Source organism: Scyliorhinus canicula, chromosome 8, assembly GCF_902713615.1.
Source record: "Scyliorhinus canicula chromosome 8, sScyCan1.1, whole genome shotgun sequence".
Lineage (NCBI taxonomy): Eukaryota > Metazoa > Chordata > Chondrichthyes > Carcharhiniformes > Scyliorhinidae > Scyliorhinus > Scyliorhinus canicula.
Window position 1 is genome coordinate 94530667 of NC_052153.1, and position 15051 is coordinate 94545717.

The 15051-nt window shown below is 48.4% G+C and overlaps 1 protein-coding gene across 1 annotated transcript in view; it reads left to right on the forward strand.

The window, feature by feature from the left end:
* The window catches only part of LOC119970397 (transient receptor potential cation channel subfamily M member 6-like), a 282278-nt gene that overhangs the window by 112355 nt on the left and 154872 nt on the right, over window positions 1-15051 (forward strand). The window contains exons 12-13 of the mRNA XM_038804950.1: window positions 8460-8594; window positions 12681-12734. Coding sequence (XP_038660878.1) covers window positions 8460-8594; window positions 12681-12734 — 189 coding nt within the window. The remainder of the gene's footprint in view (window positions 1-8459; window positions 8595-12680; window positions 12735-15051) is intronic.

Below are 15051 nucleotides of genomic sequence, written 5' to 3' on the forward strand. Positions count from 1 at the left end.
AACGCCAACCTGACCGGCGGGAGCAGGCGGCGCTGGCAGGCGCCGGGTTCCTGGGGGCGACGGAGGCCGATCTGACCCAGGGGGTTCCCCCACAGTGGCCTGGCCCGCGATCGGGACACTCCTTTTCTTCCGCCTTCGCCATGGTCTTCACCATGGCGGAGGTGGAAGAGACCCCCTCCCCTGCGCATGTGCCGTGATGACGCCAACAGCCGCTGACGCTCCGGCGCATGCGCTGACTTACGCCGGCTGGCGAAGTCCTTTCGGCCCCGGATGGCATGGCGCCAAAGGCTGTTCACGCCAGCCAGCGGAGCGGGAACCACTCCGGCGCGGGCCTAGCCCCTCAATGTGAGGACTTGGCCCCTAAAGGTGCGGGGATTTCCGTACCTTTGGGGCGGCCTGACACCGGAGTGGTTCACGCCACTCGAACACGCCGGGACTCCCCGCCCCGCCGGGTAGGGGAGAATCCCGCCCCTTGTTCTTTGTATTGGGCTCCATTTTCATCTGTTTACAGCAAATAAAGATAGAGGTGATGATAAAGTATTATATTTCTGTTTATCTTCAAACTAAAACTTGTGAGAAGGACAAATATTCCTTCCAGATAATAAGTATTGAAGAAGCTATCTGACTGTGTAAGGTATCACAGCCAAACCTGAGTCCATCATCCATCTGATGGCCACAGAGCAGACTTTTCAGCAGGAAACACTGAATAATAAAAAGTGGAAATTTAAATCTATAAACAAAAAGTTCAAGTAAAGGGACCGTGGAGCAGAGTATGCCAAGCTAAATGCAACAGAGACATACCCAAGTCTGGGGGAGAATTCATTTGCATAGTTTGGGGAGGATGGTGCTGCCTGTAAGGTTGGCCAATCTTCCAATCTGCTGGTGGATGTGAGGACGGTCTACAACCACCCTCGTAGGGGAGACTATTCCAGACCTCAGAAAAACATTTTAACTTTTGCTCTTTAACTCCTAAGTGAGCTAACATGTTTTACGCGTAACAAACTCTGATATTTACCTCACTTAAATCTAAGTCAGTTCAGGAACTACAGTTTCTGGCAGGCGTCGGGATATCTGCGCAAGCGCCGGTCTGGAAGTGACTGCACATGCACAGTTCATGTTTGTTAAAAATAAATTTAGAGTACCCAATTATTATTTTTTCCAATTGAGGGGCTATTTAGCGTGGCCAATCCACCTACCCTGCGCATGTTTTGGGTTGTGGGGATGATACCAACGCAGACACTGGGAGAATGTGCAAACTCCATACCCGGGGCTGGGTTCAAACCTGGGTCCTCGGCGATAGGAGGCATAATACCATAAGACATCGGAGCAGGTTCAGACCATTCGGCCCATCGAGTCTGATTGTAAGGTTGGTCTGACATAGCTGATATGTTTCTCATCCCCATTCTACTGCCTTCTCCCCATAACCCCTGATCCCCTTATTAATCAAGAACCTATCTATCTCTAGCTTAAAGACACTCCATGATTTGTCTCCACAGCCTTTTGCGGCAATGTGTTCTGCAGATTCACCACCCTCTGGCTGAAGAAACCCCACCTCAACTCAGTTTTAAAGGAACGTTCCTTCAGTCTGAGGATGTGCCTTTGGCTTCTAGTTTTTCCTACCTGTAGAAACATCCTTTCTGCGTCCACTCTATATCGGTCTCACAGTATCATGTGCAGCAGTGGTTTCTGTTTTTTAAAATAATCTTTGGGCCTTCTGTGCATGCGCCTGCCGGGAGAGGGCCACACGTGCAGTTCATTATTTTTTTATCTTCTGTGGGGCCAGGAACCACACTTATACACTGAAGAAAAGGAAGTAAAGTAGTGACATTGCAGGAAAAAGTCAGGTGACCAGATTTGGAGTGCCAGTCAAGGGAAGGTGTCCCAGGGAGCGGGATGCAGGGCGTTGAACAGGGAGAACGTCCCAAACCAAGAAGGCAGAGCCAAATCAGGCAACGAGAGAGAAAGAGGACCCAGAAGAAAGTCCCAGGCAAGGATAATGTCAAGGATCAGGGATAGATCCCATTGAGTCAAGATAAATGACAGGAGCAGAGAAAAAGGCTCTACGTTAAAGCCGAGTGAGCAGACTTGCAGCAAAGTGAGCTCGAGAGAAGCCCTGAAAGTGGCAGCACGGTGGTGCAGTGGGTTAGCCCTGTTGCCTCATGGCACCGAGGCCCCAGGTTCGATCCCAGCTCTGGGTCTCTGTCTGTGTGGAGTTTGCACATTCTCCCCGTGTTTGCATGGGTTTCGCCCCTACAACTCAAAGATGTGCAGGGTAGGTGAATTGATTACGCTAAATTTCCCCTTAATTGGAAAAAATTAATTGGGCACTCTAAATTTATTTTAAAAAAGAGAGAAGCCCTGAAGATCTGAGAAGGCAACCAAAGTATGGTGAATTTGTGCTGCAGGCTGGAGGGGCAATGGTACCGCTTGGAGCAGTGGTGTTCTGCTCAACAGGGCCGAAGATTTGAAAGTGTGCTTGGGAGGTGAGGTGTAAATGTATGTATAGATCTGGAGGAAAGAAATCTTAGAAGATGAGATTTGAAACCCTGGAAGTGGATTCTTGTTGAATTCATCCGAGAGGAGTGATGTTTGAAGAGAATTCAAGGAAGATCTTCAAACATGGAGTTTGGAAACTCTTGTGAGAAAGGTATGGGACAAATTTTATGGTCTCCCCGCCGTGAGTAGGGGTGGGGATGGGGGTGTGTGTGGGTGCTGCAATGCCGCTTGGCGGCAACCCACATTACGTAGTTGGGGGTGCTGGTGGTCCGGGATTGAGGAGGGCTCTGAAAACCTAATTTCACTAGATTGGTGGGGGGTCGATTTGTCGAGGTGGGGGGAGGGCACAGGCCGATTTGCTGAGGTGGGACAATCTCCCTCTGTCGCTGGTGGGCTGGGTGCAGGCAGCTAAAATGAATGTTTTGCCGCGGTCCTTGTTTTTATTTCAGAGTCTGCCAGTCTTTTTATCAAAGTCCTTCTTTAGGGGGGTGGACATGTTGATCTCCTCGTTCATTTGGGAGGGAAGGTGACCAAGATTAGGAGGGTGGTTCCACAGAGAGGATGAGAGGCGGGGTTGTCAGGCCTCCCAAACCTGCTGTATTATTATTGGACAGCGAATGTGGAGATGGCGGGGGGGTTGTAGCAAGGAGGGGGAGGCTCTGTGTGGACTGAGCTAGGGGGTCGGCATTGCGGGCACTGGCAACGGCGCCACTTCCGATGACTGCAAGAAGGTCTTTGTTGAGTCCGGTAGTGGTGGCTACATTGAAGATCTCGAGGCAGTTTGGGCAGCACTCTAAGCTGGGGGCCGGGTCAGAGGGATGCAGATTAGGGGGAACCATGAGTTCGAGCCGGTGAGGATGGATGCCAGGTTTCAGGGATGGGAGGAGAGGGGGATAAAGGAAATGAAGGATCTGTTCCTTGGGGGGTGATTTGTGAACGTTGAAGGGTTGGGAGAGAAGTATGGGCTGGCGCAGGGGGAAGGGTTTAGGTAGATGCAGGTTCGAGACTTTGCAAGAAAAACTTTCCTGACCTTCCCGGGAGCTCCGACCTCTTCGTTGCTGGAGGTGGTGCTGTCAGACTGGAGAGGGAGGTTGTTTCGGTGATCTATGGGAGGTTCGAGAACATAGAACATAGAATGCTGAAGTGCAGAAAGGTTTAGTTTAGGCAAGCATCATGATCGGAGCAGGCTTGGAGGATGAAGGGCCAAAGGGCCTACTTTGTGCTCTACTGTTCTTTATTGATAGGGTGTCCATGGAGGGGATTAGGGTAAAGTGGGAGGAGGAGCTGCGGGGGGTGTTGTGGAAGAAGGACTGTGGTTTGAGGTGCTTTGGTGGGTGAATGCTTCGACTTTGTGTGCAAGGTTGGCGCTGATACAGCTGAAGGTAGAGTGCAGGGAGCACCTCACAAAGTCTAGGATGAGCCGGCTGTTCGAGGGGTGGAGGATATCTGTGAGTGATGTGGGAGAGGCCCGTGAACCTTGTTTCATCCTGTCTCCCTGTGGGTACTCAAGGGCCCTGGGCTGCCCCTTGAGAGGGAGGGGCAGCTGGAGTTAGCTCGAGAAGCCTAGTCTCCCTCTGGCGTCAACACTGATGGATGCCAGGAAGTGCCTCTGCACAATATGGCCCGAAGCTGGAAAGGTTTTGGGGGATGGTGTTCCGTACAGTTTCAGGTGGCTTGCATGTGGATGTGGAGCCCCATCCCCAAGAAGGCATATCAAGATGTCAGACCGGCCCGAGCTGCAGGCGGGTGCAGATGTCTTAGCCTTCGCCTCGCTGATCGCTCGTAGGTGGGTCTTGTTGGGATGGAGGTCAACCTTTCCACCCTGTGTCTTGGCGTGGCGGGGGAACGTGCCACAGGTTTTAACCCTGGAGAAGGTGAACTTTGAGCTGAGGGGAGCTAAGGAGGGGTTCTAAATTGCTGGGGTTTTTCATCATATACTTTCTGGAGTTGGTTACCGTTGATTGTTGAAGAGGGGTGATCGGGAGGGGGGGCGGTGATGGGGTGGTTTCCTGGGTTTGGGTGGGATTGTTTTTGTATTGATCGGGATGGTTTTTTTCTTTTCGTTTGTATGGTGAAAATGGTGAAAATTGGTTCAATAAAAATATATTAAAAAGAAATCAAAGTCTGATTTTGGGCAGGGAAGAGGCGTTTAACATGGCAATGGCAGCGTTTTCCGCCATATTGTGCAGAGGCACTTCCTGGCATCCATCAGTGTTGACGCCAGAGGGAGACTGGGCTTCTCGAGCTAACTCCAGCTGCCCCTCCCTCTCAAGGGGAAGCCCGGGGCCCTTGAGTCCCCACAGGGAGGCAGGGTGTGGCAGTCAGTCGGCAGGCTACCTCCACCTCTGCTGTGGATATTGGGTTTACACCAAGGTGTAGTGGCAGGGTGAGAAAGATTAAGAGCGTGTAGTTGCACAGCGTGGGAAGTGGTATTAATCACTTGTACATAATGTTCACTTCTGTAAATAAACTCCCACTAATTCCCTCTTTCTATGGCTCCTTGCTATGGTGAGCTGTGTTCCTGTCCGTCTGAAGTTAAAACTTGATTCCTGCACAAGATAAAGGCAGGGTTCTCAGTCCATGGCTTCCTCCCTGTGCTTTGTTCAATCTTCTTAGCACTTTAATAATGTTTCTTCACAGTGACTGAACACATCGGTCATGTCTGGATCTTGATGGGAATTATAATGTCTGCCAGAATGTACTGGGCTGGTGTCACAGAGGTCTGTCATTCTCCCTGTGTGCTCTTGGTATCTTTGATGTATGGCAGCCCCCCCCCCCCCCCCCCCCCCCCCCAAAATCCCATCAGCTTGTGTCTCTGGTGACACTGTTGTCTTCAAGGGTTCAGCTCACAAAGGGTGCCATAGTTTCAGGAGAGGTTAAACTTTCCCACTGCATCGGCAGGTTGATCAGTGAGAGCAAGCAAGCTACCATCAGCCAGACAGGAGTCAGTGTTGCATAGGTTCTGTGAGGAGCTATGGACTATCCCAATTACATATTGTCATCATCCTCCTAGAACATAGGGATTATGAGCATCCATTGCGTCTCCGACAGGTGTCGTATCACAGAGGGTATGTGCGCTGCCATCAGTCATGACACAAGTGCAATGCTCACAGATACCATATGATGATTATGGGTTGTCCTCATAGATCAAATGCCAAATGCTGTAGGTTCTTTGTTGCATTGGGGACAAAGGTCATTGTGTATACAATAACCAGGGGCAAAGTCCTCAACACCCTCCATGAATCTGGCAGCTGTGAGCAAATCCCGAGTTTGTCTTCCTTGTCTGGACATTGCCATGATCTCGTGGCTGACATCATTTCCATCGATTACCTCCTCAGTCTCATTCCCACATGTGTCACTCCTTTATCTCTTCCTCAGACAGTTCCTACCCCTGTTGAAGCACCAGGTTGTATGGGACACAGCAGGTGATGACAATGCGTGACACCCTCTCTGGATTGTATCACAGGGCTCCAACAGACTGGTCCAGGCACTGGAATCTGATCTTCAACATCCCAATGGTGTGCTTGACCAAAGTGCATGTGCAGAAGTCATCTGTGGATCCCTGGAAGGAGCCACTGCATAAAAACTCAATGTCACAGTTCCGTTCAGCGACACAGGCAGTGGATGCCATCCAAGTTCTGTGGCACCAAGATTTGCAGCAGGTGGCAGATGTGACCAGCCAGTTCTCTGGACATATGTAGTCTTCAGCAACACTGGTTCTTGGACATCTATAGGTATGACAAGTGTCCATTGTAGACCCTGAGCCTAGAGAGGTGCCTCTGAGCGATGACTCTCTGGGGTTCATCCTCTGCATTGGAGCACGGCTTCCCACCGTTCCTTCTTGATGGCTCTGCTCCTTCCTTTGGTGAGTCAAGCACTACTATTGACCCCACTATGAATTAGAAGAACGACAGCGAGATCACCAAGCTCCATGGCTCTGATGGTCTCCTCACTGCAGTATCAAAGAGAGGGATTTGACGGTTAACACCAGTCTGCTAAGAACCACCTTTTTCCCATTCATCATCTGCAGCTGCCTCTAAAAGCCCATTACTCATGTCCTGGCAACAACATTGATGGCCAGCCCTTAGTTTGTATGCTGGTTGTGCAAGATCCCACACTACTCCTGCTCTACACCACATTATCGAGTGGCGACAGCTTTGACCACTCGACTGCATCCTGAGTTCTCAGCTCAGGTGCAGACATTGTCCTAACCTTCAATCCAAGGCCTTGTGCTTAACTTGTCCCATCAGGGCTACTTGTCAATAGGCACTTCAGTATAGCAGTCACTGAATTTGGTAGTCTGTGCGCCAAGTGTTAAATGCTGAGTAGCAATCACTTGCTCTCTCACACATTATTTCTTTTCCTTTATTTCAATTGTTTGCACTCTCATGCATAAGTTCTGCTTGAGTGAGCACAATTGCATGACTAGTCTGACTCGAAGCATGTCAATTGAGCTCAAGCGAAAAGGTCTCAGCTGCAACAAAGTGCTCATCTTTGAAATGTTTTTCCATTTGCCTTCCTTGCCTTCATCCCACCTTCACATGCAGTCCCCCCCCACCCTCCGTGACTTCACCCCTCTCCTCCACCCTGAAACCTCCTGAAGATGCAGACTCACTCTGCGGGCACTGCAGCAGCTTGAATTCATTCACCTCTGAGTCCCCTCTGACTTCTGCTTGCCAAGTGCACGCTTTGTGAAACTAGTCGAATATGGTGCCATTCTGACATCATGCAACAATGGAAGTTTAATTTGACGTGCGGGTATGATTCTACCATATGGGCCTGATAATGTGCTGAGGTATTATAATGGCAATCCCGCCTTTCAATGGGAAATGCAGCCTGCCACTGCTAGGGGCAAGGGACGATCACATCTTGCATTTATGCCACTGGGAAACATCCAATGCCAGATATTTTCCACTCGTGCTGCCAAATCCGTTCACCGTGAATGGACTTACTGACCAATCTAGAGTTGGTAAGCTGCTGGGACCATGAGGCCTGCTGGCCTGCTGGTGACATGAGGTCTGGACACCCAAAAATGGCTTAGTTATCCCACTGGCAGGAAAGGGTAGGCACTCTGCCCATTGCCCATCTTTGTCGAAATGGAGCGGAATCTGCTATGTGGTAACTCAGTAAAAAGTACTAATGCGGAAAATAGCTGTTTAATTACAACCACCAACAATTGTAACCCGGCAGAGAGCAAAAGAAAGTCTGTTAGTATTGGAAACTTGAAATAAGAACAGAAAAGCCTGAAAGGCTCAACAGATTGATCAGATGCTGAAGAGAAGGAGAGGTGATGTACTATCAATTACGACGTGACGAGAGTAGAGTGTAATCGAGGCTTTATTACGCAGAGATGTGGAACCTCCCGCAGCTGCTGCCGAAATGGCTGCAGCTCGGAGAGCCCACACATTTATACTCCGCCTACTGGGCGCAGCAAGCAGGCAGGGATCTACCCCCCATACTTGTAGTACAAGGGCCTTACCATAATACCCTTGTATGCAGTATACACAATACAAGAGTGGTGACTACCACAAGAGGTTAACACTTCGGGTGTGGCTTAACTTTCCCTTTCACATCCTGATTGACCTGTTCTGTCCTTCAGAATTTTCCCTTTTTCTGCTGACATAATGGACCAGCATTTAACGCACAATGTAATCTGTAGGCTGGATGTTCTGGATGTTCTGGTCCTTCCCACCAGTGGGATCTTCCTCTCCCGCCGTAGTCGGCCCCCAGTGGCTGGTTCCCTGGTGGTGGGGACGGGTAAACCATGCAAAATGCCTTGGACATCAGTGTGACCGGAAGATCTTGCTGGCGACCAATGTATTTGTACTTGAGCTTTAAGGTAGCTTTACTTTGGTATAGCTAGTCAATGGTTTTAATTGTAACCCATTAAAGTGCAATTCATGGATTTGGCCATTGCATTGAGAGATTTGATTCTTACAACATTTTATTTCATTGTGCTGTAGGTGGGGTCGTTGGAGCAGGCCATGCTTGATGCTTTGGTGATGGATCGGGTGGATTTTGTGAAACTGCTGATTGAGAATGGTGTGAGCATGCATCGTTTTCTCACCATCTCCAGGCTTGAGGAAATTTACAACACGGTTTGCACACCATTTATTACCTTTGAATTCATGCATGCATGTTAGCAAAGAGATTTATTTGCTCAGCATAGGCACAACAAAACACTGGGAGGGATACTAGAGTCCACTGGCACACATGGGTGCCTTAGTCAGATACTTTTTCACACGACTTGCTCAAGGCAATACCCAAGTCTCGAATAGATATTTTAGAAACTAGCCAATTCAGTGATTCTCAAAGTCACAACTCCCTCTAGCTAGAGATATTGGGATTGATAAATCTGTAAAATAAAATACTCACTCCTAAACCTCTATTTTTTTCTCTCACCCTTTCCTCTCTATCAATGCATTTCTTACTTTCTCACTCACACTCCAGTCTCTCCACCAAGTTTACTTCTCATCCCCTTCACTTTTGTCACCCTCATCCTCCTCGTTCCTCTTCTCTGTCACTTTTTACTCTCCATTTTTCTCCTCTTAACATTTCCTCATTTTTGCCTGTTCAACAATTTATTTTCATTGTGCTTCTTTTAGTGGGGTGGATGAACAGGAATTTCCTCAAATTAAACATTCAGAAGACCTTGGGCGCGATTCTCTCAGCCCCGCGCTGGGCCGGAGAATCGCTGCAACCTCGTGGCGCCGCCCCGACGCCGGCGAGCGATTCTCTGAGGTGCGGAGAATCGCCGCCATTTCGGCCGGCACGTTTGGTGTGGCGTTGGTTGCGGGCCGCTGTACGAGGCCGAGCTGCCGATTCTCCGGCCCGGATGGGCCGAGCGGCTGCGCGGAAAAGCAGAGTCCTGCCGGCGCCGTCCACACGTGGTCGCTGCCGGCGGGAAAACTGCGCGTAGGGTTGGGGGGTAGGCCTGTGGTGGGGGGAGAGGTGCTCCTTCACCAGGGGGGCCTCCGATGGGGTCTGGCCCACGATCGGGGCCCACCGATCGGCGGGCCGGCCTCTCCAACCCCGGCCCTATTTTATTATGCAGCCGGCCCCTGAACTCTCACGCCATGTTGCGATGGGGCCGGCACGTTGAAGAAGTCCCTCATGCATTCACGCGTTGGCGTGGCCCAACTACGCAAGCACGGGTTGGCGCGGCGCCACTGTGCATGCGCGGGTTGGCGCTGCCCCCAGTGTGCGCCAGGAAGTGAGGCTGGAGCAGCATGAACCCAAGGGTCGGCGTGAACCCAAGCGTGAACTGTTCCAGCGCTGTGCTGGTCCCCTGTGGGGGCCAGAATCGCTAGTGCCCGTGCCCGTTTTGCACCGTCGTGAAATGCGATGGCATTCACGATGGCATGGACACTCTGTCCCGCGATCGGAGAATCGCGCCCCTTGTGACAAATTCTCTTTCCTAGCTATTGAGTCCATCACTCTTCCTGACAATTGTCTGAGGCAGAATCTGACTGGTTTTCATTTTGGTGTCATAACTGACCCTGGTTAAGCTTCTGACTACATGTTATCTCCATCATTAGAGCTACCTAATTCCCTTCAACCACATTCCTAATTTCAGTTTATCTTTTTTTTAAAATTAGAGTACCCAATTGATTTTTTCCAATTAAGGGGCAATTTAGCAAGGCCAATCCCCCTACTCTGCACATCTTTGGGTTGTGGGGGCGAATCCCACGCAAACACGGGGAGAATGTGCAAACTTCACACGGACAGTGACCCAGAGCCGGGATCGAACCTGGGATGTCGGCGCCGTGAGGCAGCAATGCTAACCACTGAGCCACCGTGCTGCCATTTTTTCAGTTTATCTGATATTGAAACCCTCATTCATGCCTTTGTCACTTCTAGATCTGACATTCTGAGGCATTCCCAACCAAGCTCCTATATTTTGCCCTCCACAAACTTGAGGTCATCCAAAACTCTGCTGCTCGTGTCCCAACTCAAAGCAAGTCCCATTCACCCATCACTCTGGTTAAGCAAAGGCCCAATCTTCTCCTTGTTTTCTCATCCTTGTTTTGAAGTCACCTCCACAACTTCACTTTTCCTCCAGCCCCACAGCTTCTGAGATATCTTTACTCACCTAATTGTTATTTATCGAGCATCCCACCATCACCACTTCAACACTGATAACCATGTCTTCAGATACCACATTCTAAACTTGGGAATTGTCTTCCGAAGCTTTCTGCCGCTGTAGCTTCCTTTTCTCTTTTAAAAATTATCTTTAAACCTACTTCTATTGACCAAGCAAGAATTTGGTGATCTGACCTCTTATATAGCTTGGTGTAAAATTTTACTTCTGTGATACATCTTGGGAAGTTTCATTGTCAAAGGCATTAAACCCAAACCCAAAATAAGATCAGTTTTTGTCTATCTCCACAGGGTTGTCAAGAATGGGAGATATTTGTTGAATCAGCTGCTCTGTCTCTAGTTTATAAAATTAATTCTTGGATGTGTGGCAATTCTGTCATGGCTACATTTATTTTCCTTCCACACTTTCTCTGACAATGTAATGGTGGACCTTGTTTGAAACTGCCATCGCGGACATGCTACCCAAGTAATGGTGTTCGGCGAGGGTTTCTGTAAATTTAACTGTATGACAGTGAAGGAATTGCCGTGTGGGGGGAAATACATTTTGGGCAGTAGTCAATGTAAAATGAAATCTGGTGGTGTGAAATGGACCGGCAATTCACTATTGTGCATTCCGCACTCCACTCAAGAGGAGTTTTACCCCCTCTCTGCCCTGATTGGGCTGTTGTATGACTTGAAGGTAATAATGTTGCCATTATCTTGCTGCTCTACAGATTGTTGATAATGGTCACAGAGCTGGGAGGAGTGACCTTAATAAGCTTGCTGACTTGTTAAAGTGCACCTTGCAGAAATGGGCTAGATTCTCTATGCCCGCCGCCAATAACAGAGTTCCTGATGTGGTGGAGAATCCAGTGTTGTCCAAAAAACGTTCTGATGCTCCAGTCCCTCGCTGGCAGAGGTGTCGAAGTTCACGTCCCGTGCCAACGGGAGATTGCTAAATACAGACTGGGCACTGGATTCTCCAAGCCAGTGTGATTCTCTGGCCCGATGGCTGGGATTCACGTGGGTGAGATTTGGTGCAGGTATTTCCCAGTGTGGCCCTGGTGTGGTGGCCATTTTGGTCAGACAAGGGAGTGACTCTTTGAGGGAGTTACCCCCAAAGTCCATCAGAGGGCTCCCTCCCCTCACAATGCAAATCCTCATACCCCCTCACCAACAAAGAGTCCCCATTACAGAGACCCCACCAAAAACCCCCATAAGAGAGACCCCTTCGGGAGAACCGCAGAGGAGAGACCCCAGCAGAGACCCCTATTACAGACACCTCACCAGATTCCCCCCCCCCCCCCAGCAAATCCCGATGAGGGGGAGAGCGGGATTGCGTTGTGGGATGAGGGGAGCCAGCCACCAAACCTCACTAAAAATGGTGGCTCGATCTGGAATTCATGAGCGAATCCCATGCAATCGCTGTCATGCATAAATTTGCATGGCAAGGGGTAGTGAATCGCCTCTGGATTCTCACTACCAATGTGAGTGCAAATCGGAGGTGATGCATCTCCAACAGGAGAACATGGGGTTGGATTCTCTGATTTTGATGCTATGTCCAGAGGAAGTGTCTAGTTTTACAAAAGCTGAGAGCACAAGTGTCCTGCGCCATCGGGAACTCGGCCCATCGGGGCGGAGCATCGGCGAAGGCGTTCAGGTAACGCCCTGAGGCCGTACCATTTTGGAGGGGGCGGAGCATCCAAAACTGCCGCCGCGCCCAATTCAGTCTTAAACAGGGATTCTCTGCCCAATCACCGATTACGATATCGGCGTCAGGCAACGGAGAATCCCACCCATAGTCTTCCAAATGGAGAATTCAGCCCAGTATGTATGAAAGCCATAATGTGTCAAGGAGGAGCTGGACATTGAGACTAGTACTGCTAATCAGGTGAACTGGTCAGTTCTGATTGGTGTCGAGCTGTTGTTGGGCTGTTCCCATCTGAGTGAATGTGTGTATTCCATCATACTCCTGAATTGAACCTTTCAGATAGTAGAAAGCTTTGATCCTCAGAATGTACTGATATAATAGTTAATTTTTATTATAAAATCATATCTGCACTTTCATTGAGAATGTATTTATTTATGCATTATTTACTCCACAGAAACAAGGTCCAACTAATCCCCTGTTGCACCATCTTGTTCGGGACATGAAGCAGGTAAAAATGACTATACAAGTAGTGTCATGAATGAAACTTTTTGCTGTCAGACTGATTCTCAATTCTACAAAGGTCTACAATTCGAGTTTGGATAGCATGCTTATACTTCCGTAAGGCATGTAATCATATAATCCCTCTCAGCGTTTCCTGTCCTTAATGTTCAGCATTTTCTTCCAGGAGTTGCCTTCCTTCTTCTTTTATTGTGAGACAACTAATTACATATAATCATGAGAGCATAGAAACAGGAGTGGCCTACTCAGTTCCTTGGGCCTGTTCCATAATTCAATTAGATTATGGATGGTCGGTACCATAACTCCATCTACCTGCCTTGGTTTTGTCGCCCTTAAATTTTTGTTGGGAAAGGGTATCATCAATCTCAGTTTTGCAATTTTCAATTAAACTCGCCTGAACAACGTTTGGGGAGAGAATTTCATATTTTCATTTTTCTTTGCTTGAAGAGGTGCTTTCTGACATCACCACGGAACGAGCTCTAATTTAAGATTTTTCTGGAATTCCCACGAGAGAAAATAGTTACCCTCCATCTATTATATAATATACTTTAATCTTCAGAAGTATCTAAATTAGGTAACTTAGTTAGCGTGCTGTGTAGGGAACTGATTTTAGACTTCCCACTCATTTTTCCATCTTGATTTTCCTAATTCCTCTGCACATATGATCATTTGGATGTGTGCAAAATGGAATTAGTATATATTAACCTGTAAACTTCTGCTTTTGCTGTGATTAACTGAGACATTTCAATTTTCATGAAAAGAAGGTCAACATATGAGGCTGGATTCTCCGCTGTCGGGCTTCTCCATTGCGCCGGCAGCGCACCCACGCCCAGGGATTTCCAGACGGCATGGGGCTGCCCATAATAGGAAATCCCACTGACCGGCTGGCGGGACGGAGAATCCCACTGACGGCGGGGGTGTGCCGCACCAGTTAAAAGAATCTCGCTCATGCACATTTTGGGATTGATTGTAAATTATGGATAGAAAGCTCGGGTGCTTTGAAAAGCTATGTCAAGTTATTTTAATGAAATCTTTACAAAATGAAAAGGAATCCCTGAATTGCATTTTCTGCCTTTTGTAGACCACAATCGAGTCCGGACCAAGTAGATTTAACAAAGTTTGGTCTATTAACACACTCTAGTATTTACAATATATGCCACATCCCAACCAGGTTTGAACTGTCGGTACCATACCAGGCCGACTTTATACAGAACTTAACTATGGATGATTTAGGGTTGCCAGCCCCTTTAGCCGGGGACTTGCATTTGGCGAAAGTCACGGGGACCTTGATTGCTCCAACCCTATATGTCTCGTGCAGGTTCTAACCCTACCATAGGGAACACCCAAAAGCACAATGAGGGGAATAAAGCTTTGAAGGACATTTTTAATTACGTTATTTGGCTGGCACCAACAGTGTTATTCCTGCTTAAGAACATAAAGACATGTGAAATCGAGGCAGGTATAGGCCATTCAGCTACTTCAAACCTGCTCTGCTATTTAATAATATCATGGCTGATCTCTATCTCGGCTTGACATTTCTACACTCATCCCTTGATTCCCTCAGTATCCAAAAATGTGTAGACCTCTGGCATAAAAATACTTAATAACTAATCGTCCACAGCTACCTAGGGTAAAGAACTCCAAAGATACCAGCCCTTTTGAGTGAAGAACTTTGTGCTCATCGCTTTCCTAAATGACCAATCTCTTATTCTGATTCTGTAATTCCTCACTCTGGGCTTTGTATTCAGAGGAAATGGCCGCACAGCCTCTACCCTGTCAAGCCTTTTGAGGACAAAGTTGAGTTTCAATTAGATCACCTTTTAATCCTTCCAAACTCGATGGAATATAGGCATTTCCGACACAATCTTTGCTCATGACAATCATCCCAGGAATCAGTTCATTGCACTCTCCCTGACGAACTTAAGGATCTAATGACCTTTCTAAAGGAGACAGAAAATGTGCACAGTACACCAGATATGGAGCCAGATTGTCTGCATGCCGTCGCTGGTAGCGGGGTTCCCAAAGCAGCGGAGAATCAGACACTGGGGCAAAAATGGGATTGGTGCCCACTGCAAGTAGAAGGATGCAAATGGGTTTTAATAACCCATTTTCATCCATTTATCAAAGACTTTTTAACAGTGCAGAAGGAGGCCATTCGGCCCATTGAGTCTGCACCAGCTCTTGGAAAGAGCACCCTACCCAAGGTCAACACCTCCACTCTATCCCCATAACCCACTAACCCCACCCAACACTAAGGGCAATTTTGGACACTAAGGGCAATTTATCATGGCCAATCCACCTAACCT